Consider the following 21379-nt stretch of genomic DNA (forward strand, 5'->3'; position numbering starts at 1 on the left):
AGTGAGTCCCATGTTAGTCAATCGGTTCTTCAATAATTTAATATACCTTCTTCTTCTACTTCTTCTTCTTCTTCTAGTCGGCGTAACGTCCTACGCGGACATCCCGGCCTCTAATGCTTTGGAGACTTAATTCTTTACCACGCAGACGGATAGTCAATCCTTGCTACGGGGGACGGTCTATTGTAGACTTAAACCCATGACGGACAGCTTATTGAAGTTGACGTTAGAGTTGACGACCGTACCACGGGACCGCTCCTTTAAAATTTCTAACCGTTACCGTTACTCTAACCGGGAAAAAGGGAAGTTCAGGAACATTGTACGATCAGATGTGATGATATGATGATGAGTGTGTTTGGCATTGCAGACTAGAAAAGCTAGATGTTTTAGGCGGTGGTAAATGTTTTAGAACGATTGGGTATTGATATGCAACGTGTTATGAATTGATCGTCAAGTAGGGCGAGGAATAGAATTAATGGTTGGGTCGGTCGGGTGGTACAGTCGTCAACTCGAACGACTTAACAACATGTCCGTCATGGGTTCAAGTCCCGAATAGACCGTGCCCCCATACGTAGGACTGACTATCCTGTTACGGTAACAAAATGTCACTGAAAGCCAAGCCCAATTCACTAGCGGGTGCAGGCAGGCCTTGACCGGCAGCGGTTGTTGTGCCAAAAAAGAAGAAGAAGAAGGGCAAGGAAATGGGAATGGTAGCCATTTAATTGTCGGCATTTCCAAGAGATGTGCTTAAAATGAATGTTGTTTCCAATGTCGATATTATCGGAATGTAGGAAATATCGCAAAGTCCATAGAATACAGAGGTTGAGTCATCCAGAACATTTGATCAAAAAGCGTGGGAAAGTGTTGACAGCTGGATGAAAAAGCTTCAATAGTTTCATCGCAGTATGCATTGAGGTTTTAGTTGTTGTTCATGCAGTGGTCTGAATTTATTTTCGATAATTTTTACGACGTTTGTTAATAATCTTGTTCTTTAAAAAGTTGACGAATATCAAAAAAATATATAATTATACTGTAATTATCAATTCAATCAATCAGATTAGTGCCCGAAATTACGACGAACTCATCATGTGCAGTTCAAGAGGACCAAAGCTAAGACGCTAGATTTCTGATTGTGGTCGTTTTTAAGTGATAAATTACTGAAAACACTACTCCATGCCACGTTCATGAGAAAGAAATGTATAGTTACACTAGATTTTGTGTGATAACTCTTTTCCAACTGTCAAAAACAAGCTTTTTTTTCAAAACTTTTATATGGATGCATGCATTAAGCCGTGGAAAATATTGACATCGATATAAAAGATGCTGAGATTAACAGCATACTCTATTTATTCAATTGGAAAACTCTGTAAGCGCCTGTTTTATCTTATATTTTATCATACTTGGGAAATACGATTCTTGATAAACAGTGTCACTAGTTCTTCGTGAAATAAAAATACATAAAATTCACCCTGCTCTTTTAATGCCACGTAGCTTTAATGCCACATAGCCTAGAAAAGCGTGGTTGTAATCTTTTCTCTGAATTCTGCTTTCTGTTATTGATTAATCTGTTCCTTTGAAAATAAACCATAACTGAAGATAACATAACACCTGAGATAACATATAAGGATTTTTTTTTCAGCGCGGAAGAGTAAAGTAAGTACGTTCTGGTCGTTGGAGCCCCAAAAAACGAGCAAAATGAACTATGCTACAAAAATTCGATCGTTCCGCTTTGTATGGGGCAAAATCCGCGACGCATTGAGCTGCGGAAATTATCGAGTATCAGAAAAATTCCTTAAATCAAGGTTGATGTTTTTGAAAAACGTTATGTAAAAGCAAGTTGGTAAATGTGTTGGTTCTTTTTCAATATTTTGGGTGATAAAAAATTATTTATTAATTATTTTAAAAATTGTTTACCTGGGGGGCCAACTTCATGTAGGGGTATAAAAGAAATAGTTATACTGTCAGTTTTACGTGAGCGCCTATCGAATTTTTTCGATCGAAAAATTGTGCTGAGGCCGAGAGTAGCCACAAAACATACACTTCCGAATATGCACTTCCGAAAGAACACGGAAATAGCGTAAAAACTGCAAGTTGGATAGACTTTCCGAAAACGCCAATCCAAACTCATCTTGTTCCCATTCGCACACAGTGTTATTAAGCATTTAGCTTTTTTTGCTACATTGTTATTCGGGGGATGTAAAATTATCTACAAAATATCATTCAGCCTCAAAATATGCTTTATTGTGAATTAATTTGTAAACCCACCAAAAACTTCCTACACATTGTATACTCTTGACTCTTAGATTATTTGTATTTCGTATCGTTACTCCGATCTATAAGCGTTTACTGTTTTTTTGTTTTTCTTCGTAATATTATAGACATACAATTTTAACACTAGGTTTACGGGCGTCTTTTATATACCTATCTCTACAGACACCCGTCAATTTGACGGGTGGATAAAAATACGAATTTAGATTGGTTAAAATCATGAAAACCCCAATTTAATTAAAATTATGATTCGTTTAACATGTGTTGGTTTCCTTAATAAAATGCTGCACAATGCTAATTTATTGTAATAGTCGTTATTGTTTCACCGAATACATGAACCTATATCTTTTTGATGCCCCATTTTGACCGATGTCCACGGGAGTTTCGAAAAACTCGAGGATTAAGTTGATCAGCAATTCCATTTCAGGTCACTTTATTTAAATCATTTATCAACATTTTTTTATGATAATTAGTGTGTTATAGTTGTCTTTCATCCCTAAATTTTCTTTAAATGAAAAATGTTACAACTCAACTCAACTCAAATGTTTATTCATCTTTTTAGTTCGAATTGTCTTATCGGTTTTCGACTTTACGATTTCTAAGAAACAGATAATCTACTTTCAAGCTGGTTTGATAAGCGAAACTGATTAGTTACAATGAATTATCGTTGAACAGAGCAAAGCACCCTACTTCGAACTGATAGCGTTGAAAGTATATAGCTTGCACTCAATGTACAAATTTAAACAGTGAGTTGCGTGTACAGGTGTCCCCCGAGTTAGGACTGTATTTGGTACTGAAAAAATGTCTCAAAGCAAGGCGTAAGTCGAAATAGTCGTATGTCGAATATCTGTGAATATAAAGTTTATAACCAAAATTGAAGAGTCGGAATCTGTGAAAACGTGTATTTTATTTGAAATAAGATACGATAATGTGTAAACGACTTTTGGGTAAAAATTAATACGATATAGATATTTAAGGCCAGGGAGTTGTGGAATCTGTGGAAATGTGTTTGTAACGGTTATCAGCACAGAAATTCAAAAAATATATCCATTTCATTTCAAGGAAAACTTTAAACTGACAAAATCAAAATCGTCGTATCTGCGAATCGTCGTAATTCGAGGGGGTCGTAACTCGAGGGACGCCTGTACTTGTCATAACATACCTTCAAAAGAGTAACAATTCTAACAAAACAAATCTATTTAATAAGTGAAAAGTTTCGAACCTAGCAATTATGTGATGTAGTAAACATGTAGTATGTGAAATATGTAAAATTTACCATTGCGGCAAAGTGAGTGATGAATTATGTGCCAGTTTTTTCTAGGAATTCTTTATTGCTTGGCCTTTTTACCTGTAAAAAGAGTGTAACAAAAAGTTTAATGTAAAGGAAAACCGTTTACATACATTGTAAACATCATATGGAAAGTTGAAAACCAAATGAAATTGAAAGTAAATTTACATAATTTATAAAAGCTTGATGCAGTTTAAGATCCTGTAATCAATGCATTGGATATACTTTTGTTGGTGATGTGTAGATGATGCGGTTATTCGAAGCCAAAGACTAGTAATAGACCACGAAAGTGTTTCGAGATATTTCCTTCTTTTAAATGTTATTGTGTTTTATTAGATGCGTTGTGTTGATTAAAGTAATTTTGTGTACGAACATGAGCATTACGTTAATGGTGACGTGCAAAATTATATCTGATAAAGATTAGATTAAATTAAATTAAAAATAATATTCAAAAGGTTATGTTATTTTTTTACACGATGTGATTGATTTGATATCTGTTTGCCATTTTGGTAACAGATACGATGGCTTAAGAAAGTACGATAAAATTGTGAAATAGATTAAAAAAATATGCATTTTATGTTACATTTCGCTCTTTGTTTGTACTGTGTTTAACTATTGCTATTTTCATTATCTTTGGCATTGATAGAGGATCATTCGTTAAAATGAGAATTTCTGACATTAAATCGTATTAAATTAACTTGCACGCGCCCAGATAAAATATAGTTCATTTACAAGCTCCACCACAATCTATCAAGCGGGACCACAAGAGCTAAGCAGTGATGGTAAAACTCATTATACTAAAAACTACGTTTGCTTTTTTCAGAACTACTCCCACTTCTCATCTGTGTTAAATGAATAAGCTGACAAAATGGCGAGACAAATAGGGTTCGTCCTATTGCTGATTTCATCAAACTGGATTCATTGCCACTGTCTTGCTGCAGCAGATTTCAATGCACCTGTAAATCATAAACCAAGCTTTCACAATTGTGGAGAATACAAGCCGACATTGAAAGAAGAACAAGAACCTGGGACATCTGTACTCCGCGTGGCCGCTACTGATCCAGACCAATCTCAAACGATAAAGTACAGCATTTTAAATGAAATGAGAGAAGAACGGGTTTTCGCCATCGATGAAGATACGGGTGAGATCTTTTCGGCATACATCTTCGATCGAGATCCTCCGTATCGGGATACCGAGTTTTACATCACAGTACGAGCGACCGATAACGGTCAGCCCAGTCTGGATGATGTGTGCACGATCAAAGTGACGATTCTAGATATCAATGACAACCCGCCAGTGTTTGATAAAGACTTTTATGAAGCGTTTGTCTCCATGAATACGACACTTCGCCAGCAAGTGACCATCATCACTGCAAAGGATATCGACGAGCAAACAAATAACGTTGTTAATTTCGAAATTGTAGAGGAATATAAAGATAGCAGTTATTTCGAGATTGACCAACATACTGGCGTACTCACACTGGCTAAGCGCATCGATCGCAACCCAGGAGAGTATTATGCGCTTCGTGTTCGCGCTTACAACCAAGGATATATAGAAAACGAATCAGAAAACCCAGAAGTTGATGTGAAAGTACACATAATTGACGATGACAAACGCTTACCATATTTCACCAAAGTGCCAGAAGTTCCTGTCATATTACACGAAAATTTCACTGCATTTGATCAGATATTGGCAGTGTTTGAAGCGAATTCAAATACAAACAACGATAGCAACGTTATTTTTGAGATAGTTAGAGGTAAATTTGAACAAACTAATTCCTTACACACATTTTTGTTGGAGCAGATTAATCATACAGCCCACATTAAGCTGGCAAGAGCTCTCGATTATGAAAGGATCACCGAATACACCATCACGGTGAGAGCTACGAACAGGCACGATCTAGCGACGGAGGCTGTGGTAAAGATCATGATCCTGGACGTAAATGATAATGTTCCGCTGATCGTTGAAGCTGTATCATATCTGGAGCATGAACTCATCGACAATACACCGGTAATCCAAATACACGCGTACGATTTGGATGGTACGTCGGCTAACAATATAATTTCGTATAGCATCGCAGAAAGTAATCAGCTGCATTTTACAATTGATTCCCACACCGGAACAGTAACGAAACAAAATAGGCTCAATGATGACGAAAAGGACATTTATTTTATTAAAATATTGGCCAAAGACAACGCGCCATCCGCCTTATTTCGAAATAATAAACCAAACATGAGCTCTCACACGTTAATAGTTAAAATAATCAACAGAGATCTTAACATTATTCCCCAGAATGCAATCACTAATATTCACGGACAAGAACAGCGGACCAGTAATGGCATATCTTTTCAAAATGCTTTAAGGATTTCAAAAAGTTATGAGGAGAGGGATGTTTTCAACGATAGGTTCATTATGGTTCACAATTATGAAGGCACGCTTACAGATAAACTGATAGGAAGTGTGTATTTCGATTATGATATTGAAGATAATTCAAATAAATTGTTCCTTTGGGATGAGAGGGCCAGTACAGGAACCAGGAAACACTTCAAGCTCAATTCCAAGAGCGGTATGATTATGATGCTAAAAGGCACACCCGAAGGAATATACAATCTAGAATTTACAGTGATTGAAGAATCATCCGATTTTTCACGACACAAAGTATCTGCTCGTGTAACGGTGACAGTGAAGAACATCTCGACAAAAACAGTCAACCAGAGTGGATCGATTCGCTTCTACAATGTAACGGCTGAGAAATTCATATCTCAGACACTGAGTGAGCTCAACACACCCATGTATCGACTTCAGGAAAGCATTGCAAGCATTCTGGATACCAACCCAGATAAGGTGGACATATTCACGATCAACAATCGTAAGCTTACCCGGGGTGCATTCTTGGACGTGTTCTTTGCAGTAGATGATACTATTTACACATCGTCAGAGGTCTTAAATGCAGTGTTAAGTTTGCATCTACGCAAATTGGAGGAAGACGTCGGGTATCGGATTGTGTCGGTTGGCATAGATGAATGCATTGCAAAGGGTCATATGTGTAAGCAGGCATGTAAGAATAGGGTCCATAGATCACAAAAGCCAATCGTAGTACACACCAACACTAGCTCGTTTGTGGGAATGACCACATTGGTGCAAGCACAATGCATCCCACAGATAGAATCTTCGTTGGTAGCATGCTTGAATGGTGGCACTTTCCAGAATGGTAAATGTAATTGTCCCATGGGGTTCGAAGGTCCCCAATGTGAGAAATTGGACATCTGTTTTGATGGAAGTGGGTATGCCATCTATCCATTGATCAACAGTGGCAACGTTAACAACATCAGCATTGGGTTATTGCCCCGACAAAAAGACGGGTTGGTATTCTACATGGGTCCTCTGAAGTATGATCCATCTTTGAAGACGCCACCTTTTCTGGCATTGGAAATCAACGATGGTATGTTGGTCTTACTATTGGACTATGGAACTGGAATGATTCGGTTCGAGCATCAACAACTGATTTTACATACAGTTACAACAGTAGATATTGTGTTAGAGCCTCATCGGTTTGAGATACATACTGCAAGCAACAAATTGAAGGGTAGCAGTAGGAGTCGCTATGAAAATAAGGATTTAAGAGGGTTTCTTCCAGGCAACATGCCTATTTTGTTGGGTGGTACAATCAATCACTTTGCCAAAGGCTTGTTATACAATTGGCCATTACACCTCGTGGGTATACCACAAACGATAGATTATGATGGGTGCATGCGAAAGCTCACGATCAATGGACATATGATAGATTTCATGCTGCCGATTGTGGAAAATAACGTTTTTTTCAGTAGTCAGTGGTCCAATTCGGTTCATAAATCTTTTTATTTGATGATATTTGAACTTGGTATAGTATTCTTTTTAATGTTAGCTATATTTTATTCGGTGAAGTATGTTCAAACTAAGTTAAAACTATGTAATCAGTATTCAATGAATGAACTGGAAACACAAAACATGAAATCGTTTATTTCCAATTAAGACAAATGCATCTTAATAACTAATTATTTAGTTATTTTATGCACTGGAGGATAAAAAGACTAGATGAATTGGTCAAAAACAAAATTGAAAACTTATTGTGCTGCAAAAACAATATTAGACAGCTGGTGAAAAATATATCGCGTGTGGTGAACACATATTGGACTTCATGCGATCACCTTACATGATGTGCCGAGTCAAGATGTTCCAATGTAAACAGCGTTATTCACCTTGTGTTTTTGCGTTACATGTAATTCTTCAGCTTTTCAGTTTTTTATACCGCTTATCAGAATACACATATAGACTGCGATACTCTTTGGTTATGCTGGTGCAAAAAAATCAGGCCGATAAATAATAATAAATGGGGGGGAGGCGTCCTGTGGTACAGTCGTCAACTCGAACGACTCAATATCATGCCCGTCATGGGTTCAAGCCTAGAAAGGACCGTCCCCCCCGTATCAAGGATAGACTATCCGGCTGCGTGGTAATGAATTAAGCCTCGAAAGCCTGTATAGGCCGGCATGTCCGCGTAGGACGTTACGCCAAATAGAAGAAGAAGAAGAAGAAAAAATAATGAAATAGCGATAAATCATATTATCAATGCAGCTAATAGTTTAAGCTAACATTAATGAATAATAACTGAAATCGTGTATTTTTTCTACGAGGTAATTTTGCAAAGGATAGGTGGCTGTAAAACTTCTAGCGGCCCTAATGAATCTCATACCTACATTTATTTTATATTTATACATATACAGTAACGGTTATCTAAAGTCGGTCACCTCATATCTGTTTTTTACATTAGAGTAATTTTGAAAAGGGTATTATTGTTTTTCATAACTTTAAAGTAATGAAATTGTTACGTTTGCGATTATTAATTCCGTAACGAACGTGTCATGAATTTCATGACTATAAATTCGCGAGGTGCGCGATCACCTTAAACTAGAAACCGGGTACGCTGCGTGTAAAAGCGTAATAAATATGCGTCACAAACACTAACACATGGCACTCACGCGTACGTACACTTATGTACTAATTATCCTAAACTAACTAAAGGATAAACTAACACCCTAAAATGTATGGGCTTCCGGGGGTATAAAAGGGACCGAACATGGAATAAAGAAAGCATTCGGATTTTGCAACTCTAAGAAACCTTGTCTTTTTTTAATTTTGCATATTCGGATCACGAAAGAAATCTCTCATCCCTCTTCACTCCCTTTTGCGGCATAGGCTCCTCAAATTACTTGAGAGAGCAACTAGCGGGAAGGTTAATCATTGGTGTCGAACGGTTGAGACGATCGCTGTTTCCCGAGCGGGTTTGATTTACAAGGCCACATCCTTTGCGTGGCCTACAGATCCGTTCGCCGTAGTAACAGAAATCATTTAAAAGTATTAAGAAAGAAGTTATAGAGACTTTTTTATCAGTTTTTCTACATAATGTCTTAATTAATACAAGTAAAAGACGAGAAGCAAATGAATATTAAGCAAATATTTAGATACATCAATGTGGAGAAGTGTTCAAAAACATCCGTTTTTGTGGGTGTTTGAATAAAAAAAAATTATTCATGTTTGTGACATCGAGCTTAAGACTACGTGAATATAATCAAATGATAAGAACAAAAAGATCAAAATGGTAAAAGGCCAACTTCGACTTTCTGTAGACTGCATAAATGTTATACCTTTTATCACATTTATGAATAGTTCTCCAAGATTTTAAAAGATATCGGTCTGATTTTTTTATTGACATAAAGAATTAAATCTTTATGACTAACCTGCACCAGCACCACGGGAGGTATGAGATCGGCCTTTGCCAATGTGGAGTCATGAGGTGAAGGGCCCTCTGGGTCTCCCCACCGCAGTCTTTCAGCTGTCGAGCAATCCGGGGATTGTAGCAACTCGATCAGCAAAGCAACCGTTTGGAACAGTTTTTAGCATGCGCGTATGCAATCCACAACGAATTGTGTTCAAAAATTGATTGCACAACTTGGTTCCATTGCTTCAAATGCAAATGCAATATTGCAATTTTTTCGCTGGTATTGGTGTACATTTCACCGCGTATGAGTGTTTAAATACGTCAAATTGGCCTAAGCAAATTTCATTTTTTTTTTGTATGGAGAAACGAGCCAACTAAAAAGCACATATTCAATCGTAATCGTAGTTTAATCAGTGAGTTCAGACTGTATTGCATTGATCTCCCGTTCTAGATAGGCAGCCAATTTGAAGCAATGCAATCAATGGTGTTCTAATGGTGCGATGTGGATTGCATACGCACAGGCTAAAAACTGTTCTAATCGGTTGGATTACTGATTGCGTTGCTACCATGTGAAGTACCCTTTAGGAAGCTGCACCAATTATGGACGAGTTTGTACAGTTTTTGGACTAAAACTAAATTGTGACGAAACTACTGAATAAAAATTAATAAATAGGTACAGTAGATACACATATCATAGCTTTTTGCTTTTTGTTTGCTTAGCATCATTGCTTTTACATTTTGTAAAGTGGATACTTTTTTACAAAAGTAATAGCGATTTTCCAAAATCTCTTCCGTGTATCAATTGTTGTGCTATGTGTTCCAAATGTTATACTAGCTGTGTACCAATTGTTGTACTAGTCCAAAACATGTGCTAGGATTGTTTGATCTAACAAAATAATTTTTTAACATCAAAGTGAATGTTTTTAAGGAATTTACAATTATAAAATTTGATAACTAGATGTTGAAAACTAATAAAATTTAATATATTGAGAAAAGGTTTAGAATGTCAAATTTGTACGTAGTAGAGGACTGTACTGTAACCAGTAGCGAAGTGAGCTTGGCTTTCAGTGACTTATTGTTACCATAGCAGGATAGTCAGTCCTACGTATGGGGGCACGGTCTATTCGGAACTTGAACCCATGATGGGCATGTTGTTAAGTCGTACGAGTTGACGATTGTACCACCAGACTGGCCCAATTGTTGCAAAGTTTTCGGCCCACGGCCTGCACGAGTTTCATAGAGGGAAATGGTTCCTAGCCCGGATTCAATATTCCCAATGATAGTTACATTTGGCACTCTCAGCGAAATAGATTGTTCGCTGGAGCGTGGCCACTGGGGTAGAGTGGAATTTATTTTGTGGATATAATATATAGTTGTGTAAAAAATTTAGATTTCGTGTTGATATTGGGATCGCTTTAGTGCTTTCCTCAATAATTAGAAATATATAAATAGCATAGTTGTGTTAGAATGTGTCCTTGTTTGATTTTAACTTTATGTATATGGGAAAAAGTGCAAAAAACCCCATGTTATTAGTCAAATTTGTCGATGCGAAATGATACAACTGATTTTTGCTATCTGATAGCAAAACTTATAGGCATGAAGATACAGTGGAGTGCCGTTTAACCGGGCTTCTCGGGACTTGACCTCGCCCGGATATGCAAATAACACGGATTATACGTCAAATTATATATTTTATCACCAATTCCTGATTAATTTTTGACAAATTATATTATTTTTTGGTATAAAAAAACCCTGTTTTTATTAACTTCATGTTTTTCAATTAAGAATATTTGAAATTTGCCATGAATTACAGGCGGTCCCCGAGATACACGGTTAATGGGGACCGAAAACGGCCGCAAAATACCGCGTATCTCGAATTTCCGCGTAAGTCGAATCTCGTGATTTCCAGCTGAAATATCACTAATTTTCGTGTAATTTTGCATGTAAGGGGTGGTTTTAGTCACTTTATGAATTATTTGATATTATTCTGACTGAATATAACTGTTTTAAACCTTTTTAAATAGTTTTTAACATTCGATCAAAACGGAAATTATTTGGCAATTTGCAATTGATGTGTCAAATCAGTACAATTTGCTCAAAGAATTGTCAAATTTAGAAAACCGCGTATCTCCGAATCCGCGTATAAGAGATACCGTGTATCTCGGGGACCGCCTGTATAGTGTTTTTTGTTATGACAATGTGCTCTTATAACCGCATTTTCAAATATCCCCCTCATAACACAATGTCACCTTTGTATTGAAATGTCATTTCTCAACAGCACGGATTAACGGAACGCCGGATAAAAGGTACCACGATAAACGGTGCTCCACTGTAGCACAACAATTGGTACATGACAGTTTTGCACCCATTGTTGGTTAGTTTAGTCAACTTGATAAAATGATTATTTAACATTATCAAGCAATCTGAAATGTGCTGTTTCAGTGTTGATGAATCATTATCGATTTTTTAACATCATTTGGCATAGGTTCTGGGTTCTAGTTTACGTATGGATTGAAATTAAATGTTGGGCGGATTTTTCACTCATCGATAAGCAGTGATTGCGATTTTTTGGCTGGAAACTACGAAATTCGACTTAAGGGGACATTCGAAATACGCGGTGGCACAACATATGGCCGTTTTAGGTCCCCATTAACCGTCCCAAATAGCCAGCTCGTACTTTATAGCTGATTTGGGGCTGTTTAACGAAAAATCGTTCCGATGTCGTACTTTGTGGCTGATTAAGAGATAGACGGTACTTTGCGGAACTATGGAGCTTTTTAACAGGCACATGGCACTCTTTGAAACTTTGCGGCTGATTAGCACTATGTGTAGGGTTCATGATGGAACTTGAAGGCTTGTTAAGAAAGGGTACTGAACTTGGTGGAACTTTATAGCTTTTTAATGCATGTCATCGGTACTAGGTGGCTCTGGTCAAAGTGTCAAAGACTGACGCCGGCAATCATCTCATTGCTGCTGCACAAGTTAGATTCGTTAATTGAAGAATGAATATTGAGTGAAGTGATTGTGAATTATCAGTAAATTGTGTAAATTTGTGTGTAATTCATCAATACAAAGAAATTAAAAATATACACATGTGTTTAAACGAAAAAAATCTTGTTGTTCGATGACGCTTGCTTGAAAATAAAACACAAAGAAAAATAATCCCTGGCACCGTGGCATAAGGAAGCTGCTTAGGCGCTGTTTGAAAGACCCACATAGAACTTTGATGCTGTTTATCTACTGCAAAAGGCGAATTCAAGCAGCGATCTTTAGCGTGCCAAAATGAGCTGATTAAGCAATTCTGGCTATTTGGGGTGTATCTCGGGGACCGCCTATATATATTTATCTAGCTTTATATTGACACGTAAACGTCGTTCAACAATTTGGAACCCAGACAAAATAACAAAAAAAAAAAATAACAACAACAAAAAAATAAAAATAACAACAACAAAAAAATAAAAAAACAACAACAAAAAAATCCACATGAAGTACTTAATGGACAATATCCTGAAAATATATGCGTGTAGCCAAAGAAAAAATACAAAAAAAAACAATGAAACAAAACATGACACAAAAAAGTCAATAACGTGTCAAACCAGAAAAAAACATCAAAACCACAACCAAAAAGAAAAAAAAACATACTCACCCGCACCATCAAGCGACCGTCCTTCCACGTGGCAAACCATTTCTATAGCTTTTCAACAGTGTAGTTAACAAATCGTTCGGGATTAGCCTGTGTATTATACTTACTTTGTTTGAAACACTCAGTATAGTAGAGACGAAGTCTATTTCCTTAAAGAAAATGAATTAAAAGACTGGTCAGATTCGGTTTTGATCCTAGTTGGTTGTTATCTGTCGAATAGAACATTTTCATTACCTTTGGGAATGCTTAAATTAAGACAAGAATGTTTAACTGAAAGTAGTTAGATGTTAATATATGCAGGCTCAAAGGCTCTCTATAAATAAAAATAATTAAAATTATCGAGCAGTTTTCAAATAGACATTTTTGGATGGATCAGTTAAGCTACTTGAAATGTTATTTGACCCTCAATTGAAGCGCCCCATCGAAAATGTTCATTGGGTGCTGTCTCCGCTGTCAAAAAATGGGCCGACGTTTACACTCTCGTTCAGAACTTCAAATGCTCATCACCATCACTTGCATTTTCGGGTGCGTGTGAACAGAGTGCGAAAGTTTGCTGCTCCGCCAGAAAACAGCATTTTTGTGAAAATTAAGATCAGTTTGCGTACCAATTTGTATTTATCATCAACGGTTAATTGTACCTGCGTCGATTGCAGTAAAAGTTGTGCGGAAATCGTCCCTACGTAGCGTTTCTAACCACATCATTACAGCACCTACCTCCGACGTTACGACGGCTCCCCGCATCAAGAACAAAATGGTGGACAAAATTGAGATGAGCCTCGATGAAATCATCAAGTCACAGAAATCGACCCGTCCGCGCGGCGGCGGTGGCCGTGCCGGTGGAGCGGGCCGCTCGAACCGTCGACCGGGAGCGGGTAGCGGCGGTGCCAGCGGTGGTGGCGCCCGAAACGGATTCCGCTCGGGCGGTCAGCGGAACGGCGGAGCGAGCGGCGGCGGTGGCGTACTGAAGGGACGCACCCGTGGTGGCATCACCCGGGCACGCTACGGGCGGGTAAGCGATGGATGAGAATAAGACAAATGCCTTAGCAACTCCTTTGTTCCGGTCACTTCAACTTCCGAGCAATCGCAGCAGCAGCAGCAGCAGCTGCAGCGACCCGAAACGACATCTCCATTCCCTTGGCCTGGCCGCGGCTGTAAAAGGGACTTACCCCATCTCTCATCCTACAACGGGATCTTGCCCCAGGTTGGCTTGATGACAACTGGACGGTTGCGGATCTTAAGGGCGATATCATTCTTCTCTTACGATTCGTGTGAAATTGATTGGTCAGGCAATTCCTCGCAAATGCGTAGCAGAACGAGTGGGGGAGAGGCAACCGTTTCGAACAAAACGAGTGGACATTTTTGTGCGTATTTAAGGTTCTTCCGTGCTACGAGCTACTAGTTGTAGAATGCATTTACAAGTTGGGAAGGAAGCGACCTTTTTTGAACTCTTTTTTGCGCCGTAAAATGTTCTTTCATCGGCAAATATGACGCCTTGGTTCAATTCAAGATGGCGTCTATCGGTGATGAAAAATGCCCGCTTGCCGTACGGTGAGCGCTAGAAAGAGAAGCAAACAGTGGAGCGCGTGTGTGCGTGTGTAGTGGTGACAGAATCATCGGCCAAACGCGCGATTTGCAGTGGTATCTGTGTGTGTGTGTGCGTTTGTGCGTTGTGTTGCGTTTGGTTTTCGCGTGCCGTGTGCGATCGTTCGTGGGTCGTCGCCCTGAACCTCCCAGGGCCCTTGGTGTGTGGTGCGTGGTATTACAACGAGCAATAAGAATGGAAAGTGTGAAAAAAATCGAAAAGCAATACGATCCGCCACTGTGTATGTGTGCGATTAGAGTGTGCGTGTTGTGTGTCTAATATGATTTTTCAAAAGTTTCGATTTGATCAGGAAAAAAGCTCCTTCAGAAATAGTTCCAAAAGTCCATTTCTTCACTAAATTTTAATAAGTTTAACGAAATTATCGTGTTTTTATGCGACATGTTATGTTTCAAAATTCACGTCTCTCCACGCTGCTGTCAAAGTATGGTGAAGCAAACAGCAAGCCATGCGTTTTCCAACTCCACCCCTCCGATGATTCCCCACCCACGGAAAAAAGAACCTTTGTCGCCGCAATTTGTGAGGATGTAGAAATTCTTCATCAATTTCCTGTGCGTGCATTGAACGTGTGTTTTGTTCATGCTGTATAATGCAGCAAACAAAAAAAAAAAGAAATGAAAATTCCATGAAAGTTAATTTTCAATTTGCGCGCACAATGCTGGTGCCTCTCGGGAAAAGTGTGCGTTTGATTAGTTCGGAATCGGTCAATCAGAAGGAAAGCGAAATGCTGTGTGTGTGTGTGTTAATGTGAGTGTATGTGTGTCCAATGTCAGCGTGAAGATGTTGCTGTGTTCCACATTGTTCACCAAATCGACGCTCGGTGCAAGTGCACAGCAGCGCACCACACACAGTGCCAGCTCCAGACACACAACACACTCTGCCCTTTAACCCATTTGACATTCCTAGAAACGCAACTATTCATTTTGCAGCACCATCCAAAAAACGGTTTCAACGATTTTCCTACGATTTTTCCGAGCAAAACCCATCTCCAGCGGCGGGAGCGGTGGCATCTCTTTATTACTCTCTTTCATTGTCGTCTGCTGCGGGTCTTCCTGATTTTGTAGCTCTTCCGGATTTGGCCGAAACGCACTTGAACTCACACCACACACACATATTTACAAATTTAATCTTATCTTGTCGAGCATATCATGCTGTCGCGCAGGACAGACAACACAATGTTTGAGGCATTATGCGCGCGGGAAGGAAATTAATAACGTAAGAGCTGTTTACCATAATCGATGAGCTTCTCGTAGATGATGATGCTGCTGTCAATAATGGTTGGAAAAGTTCGGCCAGGAACTCGGTGTGATGATCCAGCCCTTGGAAGAGCCAGCTGGTTTCGTTGGCGAACAAACTCCGTCGAGGGAGGTAGTCGTCGCGGTTATCCCTTTCTCTCTACTGTTGGTATTGACCACACGCACACACCTACGAGCTTCTGTGAAAATGAGACACACACACACGCGCGCGCAAACCTGCATTAAACACGTGCCAGGAATGGAAGGCTAATGCGAAAACAAACGTAAAACGAATTTCTTGCAATCGAAGGAAAACGGACGGTAAAAACGCAAGAGAGGGACGGCCCACTAGATGGAAGTAGAATTTGTTGTTCCCCTCGTCTTAGCGGAAGAAGAAGGGTAGAGAATGAGAGGTTTGGTAAAAATGGTGCGATTGCTGCCCTGCGGTGGTGCCCCTTTTCGGCTTGGTTGGGCTTGGTTTTGGATTGTACGGATTCGGTGACGCTGCTTGGCCCTGAGAAGGAAGGAAGAGGAACGGATGGAGGAGAGGCTAAAGCGAACGCATCGGGGGGAAGAATGGAGGAGGAGTACCTTTTAGAGACCCAGATCAAATCGATGACCGCGTGTGTGTGATGACTATTCCAAACAACCTCCCTCCACCTCCATCCTCGTCACATCATTCCACAGGGCGACGTGAACAGCGCATGGAAGCACGACATGTACGAGGGACCGCGCAAGAACCGGCTGCTGGCGGCGGCCGGTGGACTCGGTGCCGGCGGACCGGGCGGTGCGGCGAAGCTGCTGGTATCGAACCTGGACTTTGGCGTGTCGGAGACGGACATCAACGAGCTGTTTGCTGAATTTGGACCGCTGAGAAGCGCCTCGGTACATTACGACCGTTCGGGCCGTTCGCTTGGTAAGTATGGGTGGTGGCTAAGCAATTGACGAGACTGTATTTTATTTTACTCAATTTTCCTTCTTTTTTGTTTGTCCTCTGCCTTGTAGGAACGGCCGACGTTGTGTTTGAAAGACGCTCCGATGCGATCAAGGCGATGAAGCAGTACAACGGTGTACCACTGGACGGGCGCCCGATGAGCATTCAGATGGCGACCTCGGAAATTCCTGCCCCACGTGTTCCCCGTCCAGCAGTGCTGGCTGCATCGGCGTCCGCACGTTCCCCGCGCAAACCGGCCGGTGGCCGCGGAGCTGGTGGTAAGTAATGCAAGCGTGCTAATTGAATGTAACATTGAATCAATCTAACCTCATGGCACCTTCTGTGCGTTTGTTTTGTTTTTTTTTTAGGTAAATCCCAAGGCCGTGGTGGTCGCGGCGGTGGTGGTGGCGGCAGACGACAGCCCCGTGAAACGAAAACGGCCGAAGAGCTGGATGCCGAGCTAGATGCGTACACCAAAGACATGAAGTAGGGCGCAAATGCGAACGATACGTCCCTCACTGATATTCGGTTGTCTCGCATAAACACACAAGAACAGTATTCCGTGGCGAAGCGGAATAGGAGAAGGAGTAGGAGGAGTAAGAAGACGTTTTTTTATCTGACAAACGACCTATGCGTGTGTGTGGTACGCGACGGGCGCGTACCGCTCCCGTTTGTCTTGGGACACATGTTTTTATTGACATGATTCTAACACCTTAAAAACGTCTTGTGCGAGACCTGTGTATATAGAACATAGAGAAGAAAAACAAACTACTATTAATTACTTACTACCTACAAACACAGAACGTTCGTTCGTTTTGCTGGACGATTGGTCGATAATTAACAATTGGAGGTTGTGAGGACAAGATCGGTGCTTTCACTACGGTTCTCACTTGCGCCACTGTTGAGCTCTGCCAGCCCCTGTAGCTATTTGGGAAGGAAAAGGAAGATACAGCGATCAAGCGTTGGATTTAGTTTCGATTACTATGCACGCAAAGTGCAGAAAACCATTGAAACCAAGAATACAGTGCAGCGTCGTTGTACATAAGATTGCCAGAAGAACAGGGGAGCAGAGCGTTAAAAAGAAATCGACAAGAAAAGTGAACACAATCGTTACAGTACAGCGTCAGCGTGGAAACAAAAACGAGAGGATTTCGCTACTACTAACCGAAATCAGCTAGTTAAGATTTAATATCAGTTTGATTTACCACCCTATTTGCCCGGCAGCAGCGGAGATGGTCCTTTAGTTTTGCTAAGCTAGTTAAATTGCTAACCCCGCACTAACTCCGTTCGGGTCAGCGTGTGTGCACCCCCACGCATACCGGCTAATACTATCTTAGGAGAAAGACGGTTGTCCTTTACCCTAGCGTTAGCTATTTCATTGTAATTCGCGCGCCAAACTTGTTCTCAATACCGTTGCGGCGCAGTAGTGACGCTTCTGCACCATGTGGCGCAGAAGGTTTTGTTAGTTGAAAATTTGACCCGGCATAGGATCAGCGGCTTCATTGTCAGTTCAGCAAGTGCAGTATGAATTACCCGATTACCGCACCCATTATAAGGATTTATGAGTTTTAGTTTATTCGTACATGATTACACACAGAAGAAGGAATACAAATGGACGAACTCTTTTCATTCACCAACACATACACACAAACAAATGGATTCAAGCGGATGTGACAATTTTAGTTGTATAAGGACAGATTTGTAAACGGCGCGCTGTGTGAAATTCATGCAAATGAAAAGGAAGGAGGAAAAGTTGCGAAACTCGTGAAATAAAACGTAAAAAAAACAATGTAAAACGATAGGAGGAAAATAGAGCTGTTAATTTTCAATTTATTTACAACAATTTAGTTTGAAGGAGAAAGAACCGGAACGCGACAACAATTGGAGGAATGTAACATTTTACCCATCATACAGAGCGAGCACATTAGGCCTCAATCCAGTTGATCCCGTACTTGTCGATCAGATAGAAGCGCACGTACTGCTGCTTGTCCGCCATCGTAATGAACGCACTGAACCGCTGGTCGGCACTGCCTTGCTCCGACCCACCCGGACTCGGGTTGTCTATTTCGGTCAGTTCGATCCGATGGTCTATCAAACTGACTGCGGACGACGCCGTGCTCATCGAGGGCGTAAGCTGACCCGCAAACGACGATGCCTGTGTAGATCCGTCCAGCGACAGTGCTCCCGCTGCGCTGTTCGCTTCGAAATCACGCCCCGATGCTTGTCGTCCACCAAAGTGGGACGGTTTGGTGAACAGGACGATCTTTTTCCACTTGCCCGCCAGCCGGCTTAACGTTTTGCAGTGCGCTTTCTGGTACGTATCCTGCCGGATGAGGTTTTTCGCCGTACACTTGGTCCAGTAGAACGTCGCAATCGAATCGATCAGCACGAACGTCAGCTGGGGCTGCTTCACGAACAGGGCCGGCAGTGCGAGCAGGGAAAATTCAAACTGCTCCAACGAGTAGCACGTGATCAGATGGAGCCGGCTCAGGGCGGCGCGTTGAATGGTTTCCAGCTGGTGCGGATCGGTCAGCGTGCTGGCGAGTGCTGGTTCCGCGTGGTTCAAGATGTGCTTTTCCAGGATGCTTAGCAGGACGGTTTTGCTGTAGCTGTTCTCACAGCCAATCAGGACCGCACCGAGCTCTAGGCCGCCGCAGCTCGTGGGCAGGATGATGCGAGCGATCAGCTCGAGGCAGAGCAACGATTTGCCGCTGTTCGAGTCGCCACTGATTTCGATCAGTTCGCCGGGCCGCAGACCACCGTCCGGGAAGAGCACGGTATCGACGTTGTGTGTGGTCTCCGAGCCGGAAGCTAGCCGGCTGATGGCAACGAAGGCGGACTCGATTGTATCGCACATTGTACAGGCTTTGGGTGGAAATAATGAGAATTTCACGACTTTTATTTCGTGCCTGTCAAAACATTTGTTTACAAACAACATTGCCGGCAAAAGTTTGACATTTCGTGGAAGCAAAGCAAAGAGGAATTGGAAAAACAACCGAATTTAGAGACGAATTGCGGTGCGAAATTGTTTAATTAGTCAAAGCATTTACTTCTACCGTTTTTAAAGAGTATAATTGTTAACGTTTGATGACGTAGTTAAACAGTGTAAAAAACTTCTGAGATGATGCGATTGAGTGAGTGTTTTGGTGTCTTTATGGCTTGGTTCTATCATGAAGCCGATTGCTGGACATGAGTTTTCCAACAGATACTGAAGTTTTAATTGGAAGACTTCACGGTGTATTCTTGTAAAAGAGAGCAAACAGCCGAAAAATGTGCAATACTACAGTTTCGATACAAAATAGAGTCGACAGGGGTCATCACGCTCTACAAGAAAGTTAATGCCACCGTTCCGTCTCGTAAAGTGATTAGCGATCAAGATGGCCTTGGTTCGTTGTCATGCTTTTTACTGTGGTTGCTCAAAACGTATGATTCTCGAGGCCACTGGAAAGCTATAGCGGAAGCACGGCACAGCGACAATGAAAAGTAAGTAGAGATTATTTATAAAAATAAATCCTTTAGAACAGGGTAAAGGTCAGCTCTAATAATACAGTACAGTAGAACATCACGATTTGATCCATCTGTTCATATGATTTGAACTAGGCAGCAAGGCTCCACCAACCAGGTCCATCGTGTAGTCGTGCGGAGCTGGGACCGCCTCAGCTGACTTAAAACACAAAAATACCTGTAGGGATCTAGCCTCATATCGACCGCCGTAGCAAGGACTGTGTCTCACCGGCTACGTGGTATTCTAAAATAAGTATCGAAAGCCTGTATTGACCGCATAGATCTATCTTCTCTTCTTTGTCACAACAACCGTTGTCGGTCAAAGCCTGCCTGTACCAAAATACTAATGGGGCTTTGGCTTTCAGTGACTTACTGTTACCATAGCAGGATAGAGTCAGGTCAGACCTACGCGTGTGGGAGCACGGTCCATTCGGGGCTTGAACCCATGTCGGGTATGTTGTTAAGTCGTACGAGTTGACGACTGTACCCCCAGACCGGCTCAATAGGTCGTTACGCCAAATAAAATAAGAAGAATTAGTCATCTGCCGAAAACGATACGGTAGAGCGCCGTTTATACGGGTACCTTTTATCCGGCTGTCTGTTTATCCGTGCAGATGAGACATGACAGTTCAATACAAAGGTGACATTGCGTGCTTAGGAGGATATTTGAAAAAAAAAAAAACCGTTATCAGAGCACATTGTCACAACAAAAAACGCTTTTCAAATGGCAAATTTCAAATATTCTCATTGGAAAAACATAAAGTTACAAAAAAAAGTCAGAAATTTGTGATAAAATATATAAGACTGACTCATTATCCGTGTTATTCGAGCATCCGGGTGAGATCGAGTCCCGATGACCTCGGATAAACGGGGCTCCACTGTACTTTGTACTACGGACCTAAGATAATGCATATCCTGTCCAACGGCAAAGTGAGATAACAGCTAAAGACAATCTTAGGTAGCATCTATTAACGTGACCCAGTTAATACTAAAATGTGTCCTATTGCTTAAAGCATTATATACGACCTAACCATACTGCACAGAAGGTCCCTCGAACCCAAAATAGACAGGAATTGATCGATTCCTATCTGAACCATCCCTAATACAAAGTAGTAATTATCTTGGAATTAGATTCGATGATGGTTTAGATT

At 40.9% G+C, this 21379-nt stretch overlaps 3 protein-coding genes across 5 annotated transcripts; 2 read left to right on the forward strand and 1 right to left on the reverse strand.

The window, feature by feature from the left end:
- Nucleotides 1-2571: 2571 nt before the first annotated feature.
- Nucleotides 2572-8711, forward strand: LOC1270327 (DE-cadherin). 3 transcript variants are annotated; one of them, XM_061646484.1, is made up of 3 exons: nucleotides 2574-3083; nucleotides 3473-3553; nucleotides 4377-8711. In XM_061646484.1, the coding sequence occupies exon 3, from the start codon at nucleotides 4422-4424 to the stop codon at nucleotides 7563-7565; it is 3144 nt and encodes a 1047-aa protein (XP_061502468.1). In that variant the 5' UTR covers nucleotides 2574-3083; nucleotides 3473-3553; nucleotides 4377-4421; the 3' UTR covers nucleotides 7566-8711. The 3 variants fall into 3 exon arrangements, with proteins under 3 accessions (XP_061502467.1, XP_061502468.1, XP_061502466.1); XM_061646483.1 differs by having other exon boundaries at nucleotides 2572-3553; XM_061646482.1 differs by lacking the exon at nucleotides 3473-3553 and having other exon boundaries at nucleotides 2575-3083.
- Nucleotides 8712-13434: 4723 nt separating this feature from the next.
- LOC1270326 (THO complex subunit 4) lies at nucleotides 13435-18534 on the forward strand. The gene is made up of 4 exons (XM_309011.5): nucleotides 13435-13964; nucleotides 16478-16706; nucleotides 16796-17002; nucleotides 17093-18534. The coding sequence occupies exons 1-4, from the start codon at nucleotides 13707-13709 to the stop codon at nucleotides 17212-17214; spliced, it is 816 nt and encodes a 271-aa protein (XP_309011.4). The 5' UTR covers nucleotides 13435-13706; the 3' UTR covers nucleotides 17215-18534.
- On the reverse strand, nucleotides 18535-19642 carry LOC4576547 (uncharacterized). The gene has a single exon (XM_001237166.3). It carries the CDS (start codon nucleotides 19579-19581, stop codon nucleotides 18649-18651), a length of 933 nt encoding a protein of 310 aa, XP_001237167.3. The 5' UTR covers nucleotides 19582-19642; the 3' UTR covers nucleotides 18535-18648.
- Nucleotides 19643-21379: the final 1737 nt, after the last annotated feature.

Source organism: Anopheles gambiae, chromosome 2, assembly GCF_943734735.2.
Source record: "Anopheles gambiae chromosome 2, idAnoGambNW_F1_1, whole genome shotgun sequence".
NCBI lineage: Eukaryota > Metazoa > Arthropoda > Insecta > Diptera > Culicidae > Anopheles > Anopheles gambiae.

What these genes read in the sequence shown, in the direction of transcription:
- LOC1270327 (XM_061646483.1), top strand. Translation starts at nt 4,422, where the DNA reads ATGGCGAGACAAATAGGGTTCGTCCTATTGCTGATTTCATCAAACTGG.
- LOC1270326 (XM_309011.5), top strand. Translation starts at nt 13,707, where the DNA reads ATGGTGGACAAAATTGAGATGAGCCTCGATGAAATCATCAAGTCACAG. An exon ending in CCCGGGCACGCTACGGGCGG is followed by an intron (nt 13,965 to 16,477) that starts GTAAGCGATGGA and finishes ATCATTCCACAG; the next exon opens with GGCGACGTGAACAGCGCATG. An exon ending in CCGTTCGGGCCGTTCGCTTG is followed by an intron (nt 16,707 to 16,795) that starts GTAAGTATGGGT and finishes TCTGCCTTGTAG; the next exon opens with GAACGGCCGACGTTGTGTTT.
- LOC4576547 (XM_001237166.3), bottom strand. Translation starts at nt 19,581, where the DNA reads ATGTGCGATACAATCGAGTCCGCCTTCGTTGCCATCAGCCGGCTAGCT.